At 58.2% G+C, this 20640-nt stretch overlaps 1 protein-coding gene across 14 annotated transcripts in view; it reads right to left on the bottom strand.

Moving 5' to 3' along the window:
• The window catches only part of NFATC1 (nuclear factor of activated T cells 1), a 125981-nt gene that overhangs the window by 59518 nt on the left and 45823 nt on the right, over positions 1-20640 (bottom strand). For all 14 annotated transcript variants that reach the window (XM_023648027.2, XM_023648025.2, XM_023648022.2 and 11 more), the window contains exons 4-6: positions 11623-11825; positions 9700-9872; positions 7503-7643 (exon numbers count right to left, since the gene is read on the bottom strand). In XM_023648027.2, coding sequence (XP_023503795.1) covers positions 7503-7643; positions 9700-9872; positions 11623-11825 — 517 coding nt within the window. The remainder of the gene's footprint in view (positions 1-7502; positions 7644-9699; positions 9873-11622; positions 11826-20640) is intronic.

Here is a 20640-nt window from a genome sequence, read left to right as displayed (position 1 = left end):
GGGGTCGTTCTTCGATGTCTGGAGAGTCCTGAAGAGTCACAGCATTAACTAAAGTGGTTTGACGGTCACACAGCCCAACGGTCAGAATGGAAACAATGCAGGGCCTCGGTCAGAAAGTTCCTCACTTAAGTGGCATGACGCCTGCTCCCTGGCACCTGGGTTACTCAGGCCTTCGGCCATGCAGAGGCCGTGCCCTCCTCTGTCGTCTGTCAGCCACGGGAGCGGGCTGCTTGTTCTTCACAGATCCCTGTGGAGCGCAAACTGTGTGTCCGGCCTGTGCGTTGGACACCCAGGAGCCACCAAGGCCAGTGTGCATGAGGGCGACACCGCCCTGCCACCAGGCTGCCGGCGACCAGGGAAGGCAGCCTGCGAGGTGTAAACAGGTGGTCCCCCTGACTCCTGTGAGGCCGCCACAGAGGAGACGCCGGGACCCTGCACAGGGACCTAACCCACTTGAAGGATCAAGGAGGGGAACCTAGGACGCTGCTCCTCAAGGAGTCAGGGTCAGCCAGGGTGGGCAGGGCACACCTCAGCCGCATGTCCACCCACGGTGAGCATCACCGGGCAGGACGTCTTCATTGCCTCCTCCATCCTCCGACTCTCGCGCTCTGGGGCAGCCACAGAGCAACAGCCTACTTCCCCCAGAAGAGACTCGAGTGAAACAGAAATGAGCCACCCGCTGTGGACTCAGCTGGGCGGGTCCAAAACGGAGCCCCCACAGGCCTGCGGACAGGCCCTCCTGCCCACACCCGGCCAGCCCCAGCCACACAACCCCACTCGTGCCCCCCACCTCAGTCACTGTGCCCTTTGGGGAAAAGTGTGGCCAGGGGCCCCACGAGGCGTGAAGCTGAGCCCCCACCTCCCAGACCAGCATCTGATCCCCTTCCCGCCCCCTCCCTCGTCTGTCGGATGCTGACCTTGAGGTCAGCCTGAAACCCCACAAGGGAGTGGGAGCCCCCCAAAATCTCCCTACACTGGGGCAAAGGTGCTCCTGAGAGCTCTGAGCTGGGCAGAGAAGGGTGGGTCTGGGGCTGCTGACCTCAGAACCCCAGCAGCACCTGCCCCACTGAGCGTGGGTCACCGCCCTCAGGGGTCAGCCCCCTGGACCAGCTGACACGGGTGAGCGGGGTGACGACAGCTGTCCCTGTGCACGGACGTGGCCCTCCCTACCCTTGCAGTGCCAGTGCCAGGAAAATCTGAAAGGAGAGGTCTTTCCCCCATGCCAAGTCATGGCTTCCGGGTGTGTGAGCGGCACCACAGCCAGCTGTCTGTCTCTGGGCAATTCCCAGAAATCCTTTAGGGACCAGCATGCCTAGGAAGTGGGGCCTGCAGCCCTGTGGCCACGGCATGAACTGGGGCTCCTGCAGCCACAGCCCAGGGTCCAGACCCTGGGGGGAGGTGCGGGCCACTGGCCAGGCCTGCTGCTGCATCGTTGCCGCGTGAGCACCAGGTGGATGACCAGAGCGAGCGAAACATGACCCGTGCTGGCTCTGCCCCAGCTTGACTGCACCGGAGTGGAAAATCTCAGGGTGCCTAGGCCCCCTGCCCACCCAGGCTGCCAGGCGCGTCACCCGCCTGCAGAGCACAGCCAGGACGGCAGGGCAGCCACGCCCCCCAGGCAGTGAGGGGGCTCTTCACACACTCACACATCCTGACACACTCACACTCATGTACACACACACCACACACACTCCCAAACTGGCCGTTCAGGTCTGGGCGTCCCCCAGCCGCCCAGCTGCACCTACCCTTCATATGGATCCTGCATCGCGACACTGCCACACTAGGAAGCCCGCATTGTGAACAGGTTCACACTTAACAAAAAGAGAAACGACATGAGGACCCTGGCCCACACCCTGTGCTGCTGGGAGATGCGATTTCCCAACACGCACTCTGTGAGCAGCAGCCATGCCGGCACCATCAGGGGCGGCGGTCCACTGGCTCGGCGGGATGAGTTGGAGCTGTGGCCTGAGGCCCCTCATGAAGCCACTTGCAAGTGTCTTATCTGGGGACACGGGGACCCCGAACGTGAATTCATCTAAGCAGACGGGTCTGAGAGCCACTGGGACCGGGGCGCCGTGGAGGCACAGCGCAAGGAGGCACAACACGCCAGTCGCTCACGCACACACTTGCGTGACACACAGGCACACAGCTCAGGAAGCCCTCGGACCAGAGATGCACACGTCTGCTCCAGGCCTGCCTCCTTCCCCGTCTTCCTCAGGGACAGCTCTGGGAGGACAGAGCGGATCCGTTCACCCGTGCCTCCTCCCTGCCCGCAAAGAAGCATCTCAGGGCAAAGCGGCCGTTTTCCTGCTACACCTTCTGGAGCAAACGGGGCGTCTGTGAAACACAAGGGAGGGGAGGCGTGTGAGCTCGAGGCCTACCTCCCTCCCACACTCACAGATTCAGGGACGCCTGCGTCTGGCCGTCTACCCTGAACCCGCACATCCTGGTGGTTTCCCTTCACAACGGACCATCATCAGGGGCATCTTCACGGGCGCTCAGGCTAAGCTGGTAAACAGAGGCGAGGACAGCTGCAGCCTCACCACCTTTCTGAGCACCTTCCTGCTCGCCGGCATCGCTCTGTCAGAGGAAGGGGCCTGGGGGACGCTGCCCCCTCTTCTGGTCCCTCTGCCGCCCTCCACCCAGCGCGATGGAGCAGTGCACATCAAGCAACCCCCTCCACGCCAGCCGCTGTGCCAGCCTCCACGGGTTCCTCTGCACCCAGACCTTCCCCACAGATGAGGATGGAGCAGCCACACCAGGCGGGTGACCGATGGGGCTGCACATGGTGCTCCTGGCACCTCCTCCCTCCTGCAAGAAAGCTGGAGGCTCAGCCAGGGGACAGGGCTGAGAGGAGGAAACCAAAGAAGGGCCTCGTCAGGCAGAGATCCCACCGCGGGAACTCGGGCAGCGGGAACTCGGGCCAGTGCTGACGGGCTGCCCTTGGAGATCGGGGTCTGGGGGTTGTCCTCACCCTGCAAACCGAACTTCAGGGGAGCAGCCCCCACGGAGCCAGTGATGGAGAGACGCTCTCCTGGCCCTGAAAGGAAAGCCGGGTGCAGTCAAGGTGACGGGGCTTGGGAAGCACGAGTGACCAGGGGCCACAGCACCATGGGCGCCCACCTCCTGGGAGCCTGCAGGAACTGACACTGGGGTGCACAGGCCCTTCCATCACAAACACCAGGAGCAGCTCCGGCTCAGCAAAGCCAGCGGCTGGCCACAGGCCCCACAGTCAACACTGAGTTCGTGTGTCATGTGGCCTCAGAACAGGTGTCCCGGGACCCTCCAGTCTCATCCATCCCTGGGCCCGGTGAGCATCGCACTGATGCAGTCCCCTTGGTCCCTCGTATCTCGAGGGCTCTGAAAGTGTGTGAGCCACAGACACACAGCTCCGTGGGCTCCCAGGCGGAGCCACCCAGACCTCTTGGTAAAGGCCGACGGCAGCAGCCAGACCCCAAGGCCAAAGGACCCCAGTGCTGGCCACATGGCTGGGGTGGCCCTACCAAGACCACGGCTTGCCTCTTCTTTAGCTTAAATTGAGCCAGCTTCTGCGTTTGGTTCCGGCTGGGCTCCAGCTCTCGGGACGGCGTAGGAACCCACGAGTCCCAAGGAGGTGAGCCCTGCTTCTGTCTTAGGGAATTTAGCAAACTGTGTGTGAGTATTTGACAACATCCACATCTTTGCCACTTTTTACTTTCATGCTGACGATGACATTTGCTGAGTGCTGCCCACGAACACATTGTCATCTCTTTCCCGTGAGGACGGGTGACAGCCACACCCTCATAAATAAACTTGGTATGATGAAGATCGAGCCGAGGGTGCTGGGTGGGAACTACTGAGGCGAGCAGCCCACCGCGCCAGGACCCGGGAAGGGCTCACAGCAAAGGGACAAGCCAGTGCAGACCCCAGGCTGGAGCAAAGGGGTAGGGAGCACCAGGGCCGGCCGTCAAGCCAGGACTGTCTGTGCTGGGTGAGGGGTCTTAGTAAGGGTCTAAGCACCTGTGAAGAGGTTTTGAAAGAGAAGTGGTCGAGTTTTGTGGTGGGTGGTCACTGGTGGCCGCAATGAACGGGGCCTCCACATTTACACCTGGGGGGATCTCCCCCGAGTCTGGGCGTTTGGGACCTGATGGAACCCCAGATGAGGGGGAGCCCTGTTCATGGTCCAGGCCCACGTAGGGTGTCAGAGGCCTTGCAGGAGACCTCTCGGGAGACCCTGAGACCACACGCAGAGAAGACCGCCATCCGGCCCCAGCTGACATGCCAGCTCGAGGTGGCCGCACAAATTACCCTGAGTCCAGCCCATGCACAGTCACCAGTAGATGAAGTGGTTGTTGTTTGAAGCCCCTAAGTTTTGGTGAGGTTGGCTATTCGGCAAAGTAGCCACAACGGGCTTCACTCAAGGTTCCCAACAATTGCAGCAGAAGAGACCAGTGACTTCACAGAAGGCGCTGTCTTCGGCCTTAGCATCAAGAACTCGATGTTAACCCACTAACCCTCCGAAACCTTCGCCTTCTCTTCCGTCTCAGCCCATCTCCGAAGCAGAGTTCATGTTCTTCAGGGGCGTCTTCTCGGTGTTTCCATGTAAATTGGACAAGAGTGCCCCCGGGTTGTTTCAAATGTTCACAAGGGTGTGCAAATAGATGCCTTGACTCACAGATCTGAAAAGAGCTACAGGCCCTTCAGTGGGAGAGAGGGGGGAGGGTCACCATTTCAATTCTCGCAGGTGGACATCTGCAGTCTCTGAGGCCGGCAGGTCCTGCACTGCCGGGCGTCCTGCACCTGACTCTCGACCCTCCAGGTGTGTGGGTGCCCAGGCCTCCACACACAGACTTCCATGGCTGGGACGGCGTGTGACTCCTCGGAGGAAAGGCCTATTTCACACTGGGCCTTCTGCACGCACAGTAAAGACCTAAGGGAAACCACAGGACTCTTGTAGAAATCTCCACCACTCACGCAGACAGAGCTCAGCGCTGCTGCGTCACGCTCTGATCACCGCCATTGTGACACTTCTCACGCAGTCCCCGCGGCCCCTCCTCCTGCCTCGGCTGACCCACAGGGACCGGGCTGATGTCCACCAGAGCGGCCTGCGCTGCTGGCCATCAAGGATGCCTTGTTCCAACTTGCCGAATGCAGTGACAGCCGGGGCTCAGCTCTCACCTGCTCTGTCACCAAGAGGAGAAAGCACGCCCTCCCTGGGGGGAACGCACTACAGCCAGCCCCCAGGCAGAAGGACCCACTCCTTGACACACACAGAGCTCTGAGTCCCTGGCGCCGTGAGCCCGCAGCAGCTGAAGGGACGTCCTGTCGTGGAGCCGGCCCACCCACCGGGGCCTCCGAGGAGAGGGAGGCGGCCCGGGGAGGAGAGGGGGGCAGCCTAGAGAGGAGAGGAGGGGCGCCCTGGGGAGGAGATGGGGGCGGCCTGGGGAGGAGTGGGGTGGCCTGGGGAGGACGGGTGCTGACTTGTGGCACAGCAGCTCTAGTGCTGCTTCTCCGACAGCAGCAGGAGGGTGGGAACACTGCAGGGCCTCTGGCGAAAGAACACGTGTGCACGTCTGTTTCCTTCTTTTGAAAACGTGCGACTTGGTGAACATGTGTGTGACACGCAAACAACCTTGTTTAAACACAGACATGGAGTTAGAACAGGGTCCACACGTACCACCGTGCTGTCCACACTTCACTTGTCACAGTGCGGGGCGTCCACGTGAGTCCAGTCACCACCCTCCGAGCTGCTGCAGGAGGAAGACGGTCGAGGACAGGCCCAGGAGATGGTGTGCGACAGACTGGACTCTGCCCCTCTGAAGGCCAGGGCCGCCCGGGGGAGGACAACAGTTGACATTTGGGAACCAAGCTCCCCACACGGCAGGCAGGTGGCCGACCTCCACGTGGCACCCATGAGGCCACAAAGCGAAGCCCCGTGACTGAGGTGACAGCCCGGCCGTGGGGAGTGTGCCCTGCAGTGGGGGCCCTGAGGGCACCCGCAGCAGCCCGAGAGCATCCTGGGGACCCTCCGGTCCTGTCCTGCCGTCAAGATGATGACTGGTCCAGGAAAACAGTACAAAAGGCTGCTCGAGCTCTCTGGATATCAGCCCAAGGGAGCTGCAGCTCGGGACAGCTCTGAGCACGAATGTCTCGCCACAAGAAGAGCACGCTCCTCCTCACCACACACAGACACATGTTTAAAGCTCAAAAGGTCAAGTTATTTCACAATTAACCTCCTGCAAAGAAGGCTGTTCCAGCCATGCCAGTGCTTCTCCTTGTCGGCACACGGGGTTGAGTTTTCTCCATAGTTTGAAACACGTTTTCCAATTATGTACATGATTATATAGCAGACCAAGTTAAATGTGAGAGACTTTTAAGTCCATTTTGATTGAAGTACCTTAAGTTTCCTGCAAACTGTACAAAATCAAGGCCCATTATGGAGGCTGAATGCCTCTGCGGTTTTCAGTGATTACCGTGAGGCCTGCCCTGGCGCTCTCAAGAAAATTTCGATTGGGAAATGTGAAAAAGGAAAACAAGCCACCAAACCCGAGCACCGCGGGCCCCTCCCCACCCGAGTGGGCACAGCACCATGCCGAGGGCCTTGGGCTGCTCTCCAGCTGCAAGGAACCGGCTCCAGAAACAAAGCTCGGGGTGTTAGGGAGAAGTGAGGCCTGCACGCCCTCGTTGCTGTTCACGTGTGCACCGAGCAGCTTCTTCGTGGACACGGGGGTCGGGAGCGGTGCCACACACTGCATCTGTCCTGCCGCACACCGAGGGGCTTCTTGTTCTGGGTCCCCAAATAGCAGAGAAAAGACATTCTTCACCTTCAGACCTGCAGCAGCCTCTGTCCACAGCTTCCTCTTCCGAGCACACACACGGGAGTGTGCGCACGCCCACAAAGATGAGGTCTACACACACACACACACACAGGTGAAGTCTACACACACACACAGATGAGGTCTACACAGGTACAGATGAGATCCACATTCGCATGCACACAAAACGGCGGCGGGTTCTAGAGGCCACCATCAGGAAGAGAACAGCAGCGTCTGCCTCTGCGTCTTTGGGGTGCGCACCAACAAGAAAGGGGGACTGAAGGATGCTAAGTGGGTGTGGAAGGTCTCTGGGCCTGAGCGAGGGTCCCACCGGCGACTGTGGCCGCTCTGCCTCTGAGGAGGCCGATTCTGAGAAAGGAGAGGAGCTCGTCGGTGCTGCCCAAGACTCGGCCTGAGCGGAGCAGGAGCAGGCACCCGAGAGGGAGGCGCCCCGCAGCGCAGAGAGGGCGCACGCCGGGCCTGGCGCGTCCCCGCACCTCAGTCCCTGCGGTGTTGACAGCGAAATGTGTAAGAAGACCCGCGACGGCTCCAGAAACGTGCACTCACCACTGGACGCAGCCCTGGCTTTCCATGCAGGCCCCGAGCCCAGCACACACCACCAGCGGAGCGGCCGCTCCCCACCCCCCGAACAGCTCCCACCAGTGCCCAAGCCAGGAGCCACACAATGGCCTCTGCTGAGGAAAATACCTGGGGCCTTCTCCACAAAGACGACCTTGGAGTCCTGCAGGAAGTTGTGGCCGGACAGGACCATCTTCTTCCCGCCGAGCACAGGGCAGCTGCTCAGGCTCTGCTTCTCCACGAGGGGCAGCTCCTGGGCTGACCGCTGGGCTGCGTGGGGTCAGGAGAGCGAGAGTGAGTGACAGGCCTCCCCAGGCCCCGCCTCCGCACAGCATTCCCCGAGGGCGGCCGATGGGTGGCCAGGCCTCAGGAACGGCACGTCCAGACCATTCCTCGGGTGAGGAGTGTGAATGGCGTGACTCGTAATGGAACAACAGTGCAACTGCGCACCTCACCCGCTGTGTTCACAGCCGTCTCCTGAGCAGGACGCAGCACTTTACTCCAGGTCAGAGTGATTACCAAACAGAGAAGGGGAACAGCATGTCTGATCGGCCCGTGCGAGAAAACCACGTCCCTCAGGGACGTGCACACGTGCAGGTCTGTGTGCATGAACCTCCATGTGAGGGGCGTGCACACTCCCCACGAGCAGCCTGCTGGTGCGGGAGACGCCCCAGCAATCTGCACAGAGGACGGAGCATGCCACTCTGAATGGACACGGCCTGATCACAGCGAAGATCCCTGCCTGGATGCCCAGGTACCGTGGGAACGGAACGTGGTCTCAGGAAGCTGGCAGCAGCCATGAGAGCCCCCACCCTGGGGCGCTGTGGGAGGGGCGTGGGGCCAGGCGCTAATGGAAGGTAGGAGTCTCCAGAGGCAAGGCATGTGAGGGAGGTCCCAGAAGAGCCAGGAGCCCTGGGACAAGAGGGGCTGGGACATGGAGGCCGTCGGAGGCCTGGATGTGGGTCTGAGGGAGCTGGGAGGGGGCGCTGGTAGAATCACCAGGTGGCAGGGAGCAGACCTGGAGCAGGGCTCTGACTGTCCGGGGGAGGCAGGACAGGCAGAAGGACGCAGGTGCAGCAAGGCGGCCAGAAGCTTCCGTGCAGAAGCAGACAGCGAGAGCGGGCACTTCTGCAGGTTGCACAAGCCAACGGTCCTCGCAGAGTCACCTGATAGCCAGGGACCCATGAGTGAGGCTCCCACTCCATCTTGGGGAGGAGATCACGGTGCAGAAAGGTGGCGTGACCCCACGAGCCGTCCATAGTGTGGAGACAGGCGCCTTCGAGACCAGACGTGAGGGATCGGGGATCGGCAAGCGGGGAGGTGAGGGGAGCACAGGGCAGAGACCCCAACGCGGGGCAGGAGCTGGGGGACGGGAGGAAGAGCCCCTCTGGCTGAGGTCAGTCGGCATTCAGGTCGGAGGCGAAGGAGCAAACCAAGACGCCCCAGCTGAGCCTGGGAATGGGAGCCGGGAGGACGGGGGGCTTCCTGAGACAGCCCACGCCCGGGGCTGGGGGTCCTTAGAGGTGCGAGAAGGAGGAGGGGCCGCTGATAAGCCATTTCCTGGACAAGGAGATGTCTGACAGCGGCCAGCAGTGCAGCTGGGACGACTGTATCTTCCTGGAGAGTCCCAACGACACCTCCCTGGGGTCCCGCTCTCGGGTCAGGAAGGAGGGCCACGAGGAGAGGGGAGCCGGGAAGGAAGCGATGCTGAAGCAGAGGGGCTGCGGTGTCCCATAGACCGCTTCACCAGTGACCCCACGTGCCAACAAAAGTTAACAAAGTCATCGCAAGAGGAAGCTGAGCCATGAGGCCTGGCCCCTGTGGGAGCGGAGCGTCCGGCCCTGGGTGGGAGCATCGGCGTCACACCTGGGCAGCCCACCCACATCAGGGAAGAGCAGTGAGTCGCTCGCAGTCTTACAGCTCCAGGTTTGTCCAATCACCGGACCACAGGCAGAAGGCCATTTCTCAAGCTTCCTGAGATGTGAGGGGATTAACTCAAACGTGATCAATGAGAACATCTCAGAGCTTCGGGACTAACCTTCTTTCCTTTTTATTCTCCCCGTCAGTGTGGGGAGTTGGGGGCAGGCCCTGCAGCAGCGCAGAGCCAGCCAAACCCACCGCCAGCTTAAGTCAAGCCTTCCACGGTTCACGCGTGACAGGCATGCGATTGTCCCCTTGGAGGAACAGCTATTTCCAGCGGCTGCACAAGAAAAGCACAGCTCACCAGGCACCCAAACGAGAAGCACAGAAAAGGCGTCCCTAAAGAAGGTGTCTGCCCCGAGGCCGGTGCCGGCGCCACCTGAGGACGGGGAGGTGCAGTACTTACAACACTCGATGGGGTTGGAGGCGACCTGCAGCGACAGCGTCCGGCCGTTGGGCTGCGGGATGTGGACGCGGAAGACCAGCCTCACTCTGGTGTTCTTCCTCCCGATGTCCGTCTCCCCTTTGCGCAGCTCGATGTCAGAGTTCCTGAGCTTCAGGATCCCAGCGCAGTCAATGCTGCCAGAACAAGAGGCCGCACCTTCTCTCAGTCTTCGACGCACGGATGGAAGACGTCCACCCACTGGCCGCCACCCAGGGCCTCGGGCCAATCCCACTGGGCTGGGCCTGCTCCTGCCCTCCGGCTGGCCCACCCTCCCGGGACAGCAGCTGACCCCCAGGAGAGACCTGCAGACCTCCACGGGCAGGACAAAGCTGCATGTTCACACACGCAGCGAAGTGGGGGGACTGAAGTAATGTGGAGACAATCCCCCCCGACCACTGGGGTCTCCGTCATCTACCCTTGATCCCGAGCAGACACTCAGGGTTCTGGAAGCTTCCGTCCCACTGCACTGGCAGGTCTGGAGACACCAGGCACAGCACCGCAGGAAGACAGGACAAGAGCCTGCTGGGTTCCCTCCTGCTGTGCAGGTGCCTGTGCGCTTCCCGAAAAGTTCCATTGACTTAAGATTCGGACGGCACCCTCGTTACTCAGTTTAAGATGCTAAATTTTCTAGGGCTTCTGATGACTTTGTTTAATTTCATTTAACTTAATAGTTTCATTCAACAGTGGACTCCAGCAAAACGCTCCACGTGTAAACTAGTGGATGGAAGCTGAACGGTTCGTCTCTCAGGAAGCTCTGAGAGTTCGGGCTCCGAGTCGTGTCCACTCCACCAGGCGGAGACTCGTGACCAGGACCCCACATGACCTGGACAACAAACTACCTGACTGTGTCCCGACCTCGGGAAACTCTGATTACAGCTCTTGAAGCAAACCCAAGGATGTGCAACGAATTCAGAGGCCCGTAAATTCCTCCAAATCCATGAAAAGCCAACGTGGAGAGAAAGCTTTCCTTTTGTTTTTAACTTAGAGGGTTTAACAGTTACAAATAACTTACCAAAATCCCACACAAACGCCTACGCAACGTGGCCGCATGCCCCTCCTCTCACATTCTCTCCGTCGCCCACCACAGCCCAGCTGCCCACGCTCCTCCCTTCCCCACGGACCCGCCCCTCACTCCTGCCTCAGACCGTCACGCGGGCTGCCTCACCCGTTTCAGCTCTCAGCGTAAATGCCGCCTCCTCCTGACACCTCCCTCACCTCCACTGGCCACCGAGCTCAAAGACGCCACCCTGTCAGTGACTCGGGGCCTCAGCTGTTTATCCACACGCGTATTTACTACCAGGGCCCTTCCGTGGGACAACCTTGTTCCCTTTCTCTGCTGCACTCATGGCTCAGGAGCGACATGCAAAGCACATAACAGTCACTCAGCTAGTGGGATTAAATGAAGCCACGAATACAGGCCCTATTTGGACATGAGAAGATTAATTAATCTTCAGCTTATTAATCAATTCACCTATGAACTAATGAGTCAGATCTGACTGTGACGTTGGAGCTGGTCATACCAGCAACGTCAGAGCCTCTCTCAGTGAGAACATTACCCAGACATGCTGTTCTCCTTGATTTTCCCGTGTTTGCACGGTAAGCCCCCTCTACTCTGCAGCGCTGCACGCAGACATGAACGGGCGCCGTGTGTAGAGCTGCAGGCAGGCACGGGAGGCACTGACTGCTGTGCAAGTGAGAGATTGGTTTCAAGTGGCAATATGTATAGTGGCTGAAACCCTAGAGAGAAACAAATCTGTTGTCATAAGTATTTGTGAAGTTTCTTTAGGTGTTAAGCAAGGGCACCCTGGGCCACTGGTGCTGTGGAGAGGGGTCTGTGTAGGAACGCAGGGGGCCTGCCCCGGTGCCCGCAGCCGCGCAGCTTACATTGCTCGCATATTATTTTCCGGCAGCAGTGGGATTTCCAGGACTTTGGTGTTGGAGAGGATGACTTCGTGACTGGTGGTGGAGACGGTCTTGCCGGTGATCCGGTGGACCTGGTAGAAGGCGTGGGGTCTCAGCAGGCGGTCGTCCGCCGTCCCAATGAACAGCTGCAGCGTGAGCGGCTCGCTCTCCAAGTAGCCGTGGAGCTGGTGAGAGAACAAACACCCCCACTAAGCACCCTGCGCACAGACTGCTCAGAATCAATAAAATTTTTATAAGCAGAGGCTAATTCAAAAGGAAAACCTGTGACAGGTGCTGGGTGTTAAGTCCCTCCCACTCCCGGCCCCCTTTCTGCTTCTGTGTAACATATTGGTCCAATAAGACAAGTGTGCAGAAAATGCCTCATTATGCTAAACGTCCTGGGGCACTCGGCTAGGTGTCGGCTCTGAACACTCCTGCCGCCCACGTGTGAACACACAGACGTGCACACTTGTACACACACTACCGCAACCACCCAGGACGAGCACCCAGGACGACAGTGACGACACTCATGGCCATGCTCACCTTCCCTGGAAGGAGCAGCAGGCGGGAAGGCACCAGTGGCTCCTCCTCCTCAGACCCGCCTCTCTCCTCGTGCACTCGCGTGCAGGAACACCACCCTCTGTGCTCCGAGTAGGACCACGTGCGGCTGGGCAGCCCCATCAGAATGCCGGCGCCACTGAGCTGTCTGCCGAAACCCCCTCCCCTAATAAATTCACACACGCCCAACAGGACAGGATCCACTTTCTTGTATTCAGTCACATCCTCACCGGCAGACAGGGCACTTGCAAACAGACACGTAAACAAAATTGGCCCTTTTCCACCTGGCTCGGAGCCTCTCTCTCAGAGGCAGGTGGTGGCTAAATGCTGCCCTGGTGCCCCTGGCCCTTGACCCCAGATCGGCTGCAGAAGCTCCGGCCGTCAGGTGTGTGGCCGGTCTGTGACCAGCGTCAGACTACATAGGGACCACACGTGACAAGCCCACATTCTTGAAAAGACATAGTGTGTGTCACCACACGACTCCAAGGAGACTCTGATGACGGGGCACAGGACGAGCACGGCGCTCCCACCAGGTGCCGGGGCCCAGCTCTGCTCCTTGGCACCACGGACGCTGAGGGTCAGACCCCATGCCAGGAGGTGAAAAGCAGGGCCCTCGGACCGGCCCCGCTCCATCTTGCCTTCCTCTCGGCCTCACACATCAGGCTCTCCTTAGGCCAATCGTTTCCGGAACTACTGTTTCTCTGCTTTCACGTGAACACCATCAGGGTTACTACTGAGAGACGCCAGCCCACGGGGCAAACTCCGTCAGGAACAGGAACACTTTCTTCTCCATCAAGCACGTGGCTTAGAGGGGCTGGGTCCAGACCCCGCTGCTGTGTCCTCATCACAAGTGGGGACGGGGCCTCCCCTCGGAGCTGCTGCGAGGACCGCCATGCGCCCATGCGAGGGCCTGGGGCAGCGCCCGGCACACAGAAAGGGCTCAGCACGTGTGAGCAATCTGCGTCCTCTCCTTCTCCTCCTGTCTTCGCTCTCCTCCTGGCTAACTCCAACCACTGTGACAACAGGTAGTGACTGGAACCCACGCCAATGTGATGAGCCACGTCACACGCTCCGAGGGAAGTGACGCACCAGAACGCTGTCCATTTTCGACAAGCCAACAAGCCAGAACCCTGTCTGAAGCTGCGGGGCCTGCTGACAGCTGGGAGCCCCCAGGCCCTGGCACGACCCCACCCTGCTCAGGGCAGGGGATTCTAAGGTGGGGTTGGAGCCCCCGGCAACGTGCAGGCTGCTCAGAAAAGCTGCGGGTGGAGGGGGAGGGACGAACAGAAGCCACGGGAAGAACTGGCCCCCCACTGGGGACGTTCTTGCCTGTCCATGCACCAGGCACAGCTGTGAGAGCCAAGCATCTGCTGGGTCCACAGCCCGGTAGTGCCTCCCAGCAGCCTGAGCACCGACAGAAGCACAGACTAGCAGAGGTGCACATGGAGGACCAGTCTCTGGTCCACCGTCTGGCCTGTCTGCCCTGTGAGCCGCCTGCCGGGACAGTCACTTCAGCTGCCTGAAGCAGGCCGGTGCTGGACCACAAGGGCCTTCAAGCAGGGCTGGCAGGGGACGGAGGGAGCAGGCTGAACCGGGGATGAGACCAGCAGACCCGAGACACAGCCATGGCAAGATGAAGGCCGAGGGAGAGGAGGGAGCCGGCGCCCTTGGGAAACAGAGCGGGGCAGACACAATACCCCAGGGACAAACCGAGGGGAGGCTGCAGCGAAGAGAAGAGGAAGCTAAAGCTGTTAACTGGGAGTCAGAGAGAGAAATGGAAATGCGGCCATGAAAATACACACGGGAATTCCCCAACAAGAAGAAGAAAGTGCGACAGTCTAGGCCAGGAAGAAAGTCACTGCTGGGTCTCGGCAGCCACTTAGCACTCGACCTTCGAGCATAATTCCAACTTCCTGTGTTTGCACAGATTTTAACTTTCACTTTAATACGCCAACTTGAAACAAAGTGGACTTTAGAAATAGGAATAGAAACTCAGATCCTGCAGTCAGCTGCGGCTGGATTGCGACGTGGCACGGGGACCCGGGCTCCGCAGGCCAGCAGGCCTCATGTCCTCCCAGGCGTACCACGGCTGCGGCCTCGGGTCGGATGCGAGCAGGTCCCTCATGACAGGGAGGTGAAGCACCCTGATTTCCATGAAATCTGCTGGGCCCCAGCGCGGCGTCTGGGAGCACCAACACCATTAGAAGGCGAGGAGTCTGGGCTGAGCGCTCACTTCAGACACGCATCGGCCTCCTCCGCCCTCACGCATCACCCACGGCCACAGCGGCAGGAAAACAGGTGCTCTGTGGAGTCCCAGGTGGATGGAGTGGAGGCATGCTAACTTGCTGCCTCAAAAAGTGCAGGACGGCCTGTTCCCTTCCTGGAGGGTGTCAGGGTCCATGTTCAGAGTGGACGACACGGCTTTCCCGGGGGTGAGCGGCTGGCTGCACCTCCCGGGAAACGCCGGAGGAGGAAACGGCCCTCTCTGCTGAAGTGGCGTCTGCGGGGGTGACCTCGGCCAGTTCGTGGAGGAGGACGGCCCAGCCGGTCCTGCGCCATCTGGCTCGGAAGTTTGTCTGGAGCAAAAGCTTCTGTTTCCCCATCACCCAACTGCTCTAGCATGCCGGGAGATTTTTTCCAAGTACATTAACCTCTTCATCCTCAACGCAACTTAGATTCTTCAACACAAACACTTGGAATGTCACATTGCAGATTAAAAAACAGGGACTGACCGCAGGAATCTATTAACCAGGGGAAGCGGGCGCCTGCCATGTGAAGTGTAGTTCAGTCAGCAGTGAACTGATCAGAGCCATGCTGACAAAAGATTCATGGACTGTTCTCACTTCATTTAGTTAAGAGACAAAGTCATTTATGAATTTTGAGTCCTCAGAAAAGGATCCCACATGACGACAGAGAGTTCATGAGAGAGGTTCGCACGCAACCCGCAAGCTGAGCCCCAGGGCCAGCCCACCACCCACTCGGGCCGGCAGAGGACAGATGTGCTCATGCGAGAGGCCACTGGGGGGAGGCTGGGGCCAGGGCCAGAGGAAGCATCCATTACAGCAGGACCGACTGAAACATCAATGGCTCTTTCAGTCTCGCCCCTGTCTCCTTGGCCGACACCGTCTACATGATGTCACAATTACGGATACAAGAAACTACGCCACAGAGACCGCGACTGACTGCCATTGTATTCGTAGCCCCTGAAATGGATGAATTTGCAGTTTCAAGTGGATTTCCAGCAGCTCTGAGACACCCAGCAGGGGGCTGGTTTATGGGTATCTGGCGTCTGTAAATGTCTCCGGGTGAGCGTTCTGTAGCACCCCTGATTAATATTTAACAGCCAGTATTTGTCACAGACTGCGGAGTGGCTAGCTGGGGCTCTGAACATCACCTGTGAGATTTCACAGAGACGAGGAGGAGCTCCACACAGGAAGGACGTGCACCGACGGTGAGTGTAGCAATGTTCCCAAGTCTGAACTACTGGGGACTGTCCACACACACACACACACAAGCACACAGCATGCACACACTCATGTGTGTACATGCAACCCTCACGCACATGAGCGCACAAACACCCAACACACACAAACTCACATGCAGGCACATGCACACACTCTCACACTCACATACGTGCACATGCACACTCAGACACTCACACGCATGCACATACACTCATGCACACATGCACACACTCACACAAAGGTTCTCCAGACGTACTCTGGAATATTCTGTTTGGTTGGAAAGAGTTTCTTTCCTGGTTTGCAGCATGAGATACACTGTCAGGAATCCTATTTTTTTTTTTTTTAAGATTTTATTTTTCCTTTTTCTCCCCAAAGCCCCCCGGTACATAGTTGTATATTCTTCATTGTGGGTCCTTCTAGTTGCGGCATGTGGGACGCTGCCTCAGCGTGGTCTGATGAGCAGTGCCATGTCCGCGCCCAGGATTCGAACCAACGAAACACTGGGCCGCCTGCAGCGGAGCGCGCGAACTTAACCACTCGGCCACGGGGCCAGCCCCCAGGCATCCTATTTTTATCTTTTTCTTTCTGTGACACGCTCCCAAGCATCCGTGGACAGGATCATCTTCATAGTGGTTCTTTCATATTAAATAATTAAGCTGGTCCACAGGTATGTGACACGTATGAACTAAATACGTGTCTGAGAGGCGTGTGCCCACAGAGAGGAAGGGAGGGCGTCCAAGGCTTGCAGCTGACATGGGCCCTGAGTTTCTGTGGAGGAACCCAGAGACATCCAGCAGAGAATGGAGAGCTTGTGGTCAGCACTGTGTGTAATGAGGCCACACGGCATCTTCTCCCTCGGCCCTGCTCCATCCTGCTGTCCTCCAGGCCTGCGATGCACTGAAGACCAGCTCAAGCCTCTCACACCCCTAAGCCCATCGACACAGAGAACCCACGGCGAGCCAGCCCAGCACCTGACACTCGTTTCTAGGTGGTTCTTGCTCAAATTGTTTAATTCTGCAGGAACAAAATGCCTCCCCTTTTTGAACGAAAACCTGTTTTCCTATAAGAATACAAGAGTGTCTCTATGCAAACAGGATTCAGTTAGGACGGGAAAATCAAGACCAGCTTGTCCCATCCACTCAGCTTCTCATCTCCTTGCTGGGAGCATTAGTCCAGTGTTTTCTCAATTTAATGAACTTACTAAGAAACCTTGACTCCATGCTGGACTCAAACGTGCATTTTTATCACAGGAAATGTAAAAATAAAATCAGAGTCTGATTAAAAGACAAATTTTGCCACTCTATTCCATTTTGCGAAATTTAATGCAAGAATATGGAAATGAGTCTTTAACCAAAACCCTCTCCTGTGGGGGTGAGTGTGTTCCAGGTGTCAGGAGGCGGCCCGATTGGTCCACAAACGGGCCTGGCTGGGGTCAGACAATTTGGAAATGACAATTTAAAATTCTCCCAGGATTCACGTGTGGCATTTCTCTGATGGTGTGTAGAATGCAGCAGATTGTGGGTATAACTTTATCCTTTTAAAAACATGCCATTTCAGTGAAAATGGGACTATTTAAGGTTTAACCTGGGAGGTAAACATCTATTATTTAAAACATGAAGTTCATTTTAAGAAAAATGACTTAAATACTTCACATGTCGCACTCCATGCATTTCCTGCCTCTGGCATGTTAGAGTATCTGTCAAAATAATATTTATAAAATTACCTGTCATAACAATGACTTCTCTTTGCTTCAACCTAAACTAAACAAAATGGACTATTCCATTTTCAAGGTGTGAGAGTTATGAGTTTTCTACAAATAAAAATGTTTGTTTTTAGCTCCTATGCTGACCTCAGCACTTACACGGACACGACAGGTGAAGAGAGTGATTGAGGCCAGAGGCATCCGATGCTGACATTCCAGCAGCCCGCGCACATGCACACACACGCACACGTGCACATGCACACATGCAGCAGAAGGCAGCGTCGCATAAACAAAGGACCAGTTAACCGAAGGGAACTTCTGTTTTTCAGCTGGTCACTTTGAGTTGGTCTACACACAGACTAAGTAAAGGGGATCCTCGTGTGTATGCGGCGATCCCTTTAAAGCGAGATTATGCCTTAAACCTAAGTGTAAAATCTGCATCTTTACACAATACAGAGAGGAACCACGCTGGGAGGAAAATCCAGCTCATAAACCGGCTTCACTATTTTTTCACCCAAATTCTCTTGCTACTGGATTATCTTGAGACTGTTTGTGTGATGTGAGCATTTTCTCACTATATTTCCAGTCCCCAAATTCTCGTGCAGACGCCCACAGGAGACCTGCCCCTGCCGCAGAGGCTGTGCCCCCGCCCCACGCCCGCAGCCGGGCCCCTGCACGAGGCCTGGAGGGAGGATGGGTCCCAGGTATGTGAGGACAGAAGGGGCTCCTCCTCACGAGAAGGATTTCCTGCGTGCAGACACGCTCTCCCAGATAAAGAAAAAGGAAACACGATCTCTGCTGCTGGCCCTGGCTCCGGGATGGTGAGCAACAGATGCAGCAGTGACCGCGAGGGGCTGTGTGTGCGGGAAGGGGCCTGCTGACCAGCCACCAAATGAACCATGATTATCAGAGCACAGACTGATGCCGCAAAGCCACCCCTGGAGACCCTCATCATGGAGAGCAGAAAAACCGGACATGAAAATGACAGCGGCATCAAACACGGAGCCGGAGGTCCGAGGAAAACCCCCTGGACCATGGGGAACCCACACGAGACGGCCGCCCATGCCCACGCTTCTCTCCCCGGGGCCTCGCTCTTCCTGGCCAGGCCCCCAGGGCACCTGCTGGACACAGCACAGGCAGAAGCCTACCTGGGGGACGTGATTTCTGTGTTTGTAAAAAGTGTGTGTGCAAGGGGGCTGCAGCCTCCCTGGCTCACAACAGCGTTAGGTGAAAGTCACCAGATGAAGGACACAATCCCAACTTCCTTACTAGGCCCGTCTGTCGTGTGGTGTGTGCAAGTGCATGTGTACAGGTGCCTGCAAGGGTATGTGTGTGCCAGTGTGTTTAGGTGCAAGTATATGTACCTGTACCTGTGTGTACAGAAGTGTGTGCGTGTGTGCAGGTGTGTGGATGTGCACGCGAGGATGTGTGTGCATGTACAGGTATGCGTGCATGTGCAGGTGTCTCTCATGGGGGGCAGAGAAAGGGTCGATGCCACGTGGCCAGCAGTTGAGAAGGGACTGCCAGCCCAGGGAGAACCAAGTGGGGCAGGACGAGGGGACATGGGCCAGCTGAGGCCCTGTCAGCCAGCCACGGGCCTCGTCCCACTCACAAACCCCACAATACCAGGGACAACATCACGGACCAGAGCACAGACCCTGATGCTGTCCACAGAGCACAGATCCCAGACTTCCCGCAGCAACACCAAACCAGGTAGCTTTTAACAGCTTTGCTGAGGCAACGTTCTCCATGGAATAAAATTCCTCATTTGTAACCATATGATTGAAGACCTGAAGTCTTTCCTGCAAAGAGAGCTTAAGGACAGAGCAGATGGTCAGGACAGGCCTGTCTTCCTGATAGCTGTAACGCAGCATCCCACGGTCTTCTCAGGACAGTGAAGGAAGCTCCACTGTGGGAAGACAGTGTGTCCACCTCAGCTGCACCGTGTTCCTGGAAGCCCCACTCGTGAGTGGCACCTCGTCCCCATGAGGCCCAGCTTCTCAGAGGGCGCAGGACAGCAGGAGGGCATCATGGCGCACCCATCACTGAGACAGCTTCCCCACTCTCGAGGGTCCGCAGGGCGACGCCAGGAGCTAGCGGGCAGCGCTGTCCCTGTCTGCGGGGAGCCGGCGTCCTCGCCCCGTGAGGGATGCGGCCCGGCCAGGAGAGTGCCCAGCCGCCTGTCCCAGCCGGGGGTCCACCCCGGTCACTCGAAGACCAAAAAATTCCTGCAAGCGGGCGCTGACTCTCAGCCGTCTGTGGCTAGATCCAGAAGGCCCTAGAATTACAGGCAAAGGTCGGCCCCTGGCCCAGAGCAGCCCTCTAGGAACGAGACGGGGAGTCGGGGAAATGGGACTCTCACCAGAAAACGGGTGACAGTGACGGGCAAGGCGAGCTGTCTTCAGAAAAGCAGCTGCACCGTGGGAGCAGGCAGACAAAGGACGCTCGTGAGGCGGGATGAGTCCTAACAGCAGCAGGAGGGAGGGACCCCAGACCTGGTCTCCAAGCCCAGACCCCCTCAGACCTGAGTGATGGGCCCAGTTGTCCCTGGGCCCCTTGGTCAGTGCCCAGCCCCTCGGCCTCACCCATGGCCACAGCGAGACCGACACCATGAGGCCTACCCGCCTCAGGAGGCAGAGATCGCGGTCTGTCTCTGTCAGCTCTCTGCTTCTGCCGCATCCAGCGGTCTGTCCCGGAGGTGCCAGGCTGTGGGATCTGGTTTGGGGTTTGGGGTGTGGGGCATCAACAGACTCCAGAGAGAGTGGAGATGGGGAGACCAACGGTGTCACAGGTGAGGCCCGTCAGGCCGTGTGGTCACTGCCGTGCTACACACGCCACCCCGCATACCACGCTCTGCAAAGGATGGGCACCGGAGCAAGGGCGCCAAGCCACAAGTGTCCACAGTGGGAAAGCTGCTCAGAGGCTCATGGACAAAGCCCCTTGCAGCTCCTGGCTCTAAAGTCCACGTCCCTTTGCAGCACCTGCTCACAGTGCCCAGGCGCATGCCCTTCAGAAGCCATCAGTACACAGATCTGTGTGTACTGCGTGGGCTCCAAACCAGAGACAAAGGGCTGCAGAGCCCGGACGACGGACACCCATGCCCCACGCCAGGGTGGAGGCGGGAGAGGGAACAAGAGCCGGAAGCGTGGAGCTCGGCACTCCCTCTGCACCCACGTGAGCACGTGCACACACACGCATGCTCACACACGCACACGTGTTCATGCTCATACACACACACACACGTGAGACACCTCTGACTCACCAGCACCAGCTCAC

This window comes from Equus caballus, chromosome 8 (assembly GCF_041296265.1).
Source record: "Equus caballus isolate H_3958 breed thoroughbred chromosome 8, TB-T2T, whole genome shotgun sequence".
Taxonomy (NCBI): Eukaryota; Metazoa; Chordata; class Mammalia; order Perissodactyla; family Equidae; genus Equus; species Equus caballus.
This window is presented reverse-complemented; position numbering and strand designations above follow the sequence as displayed.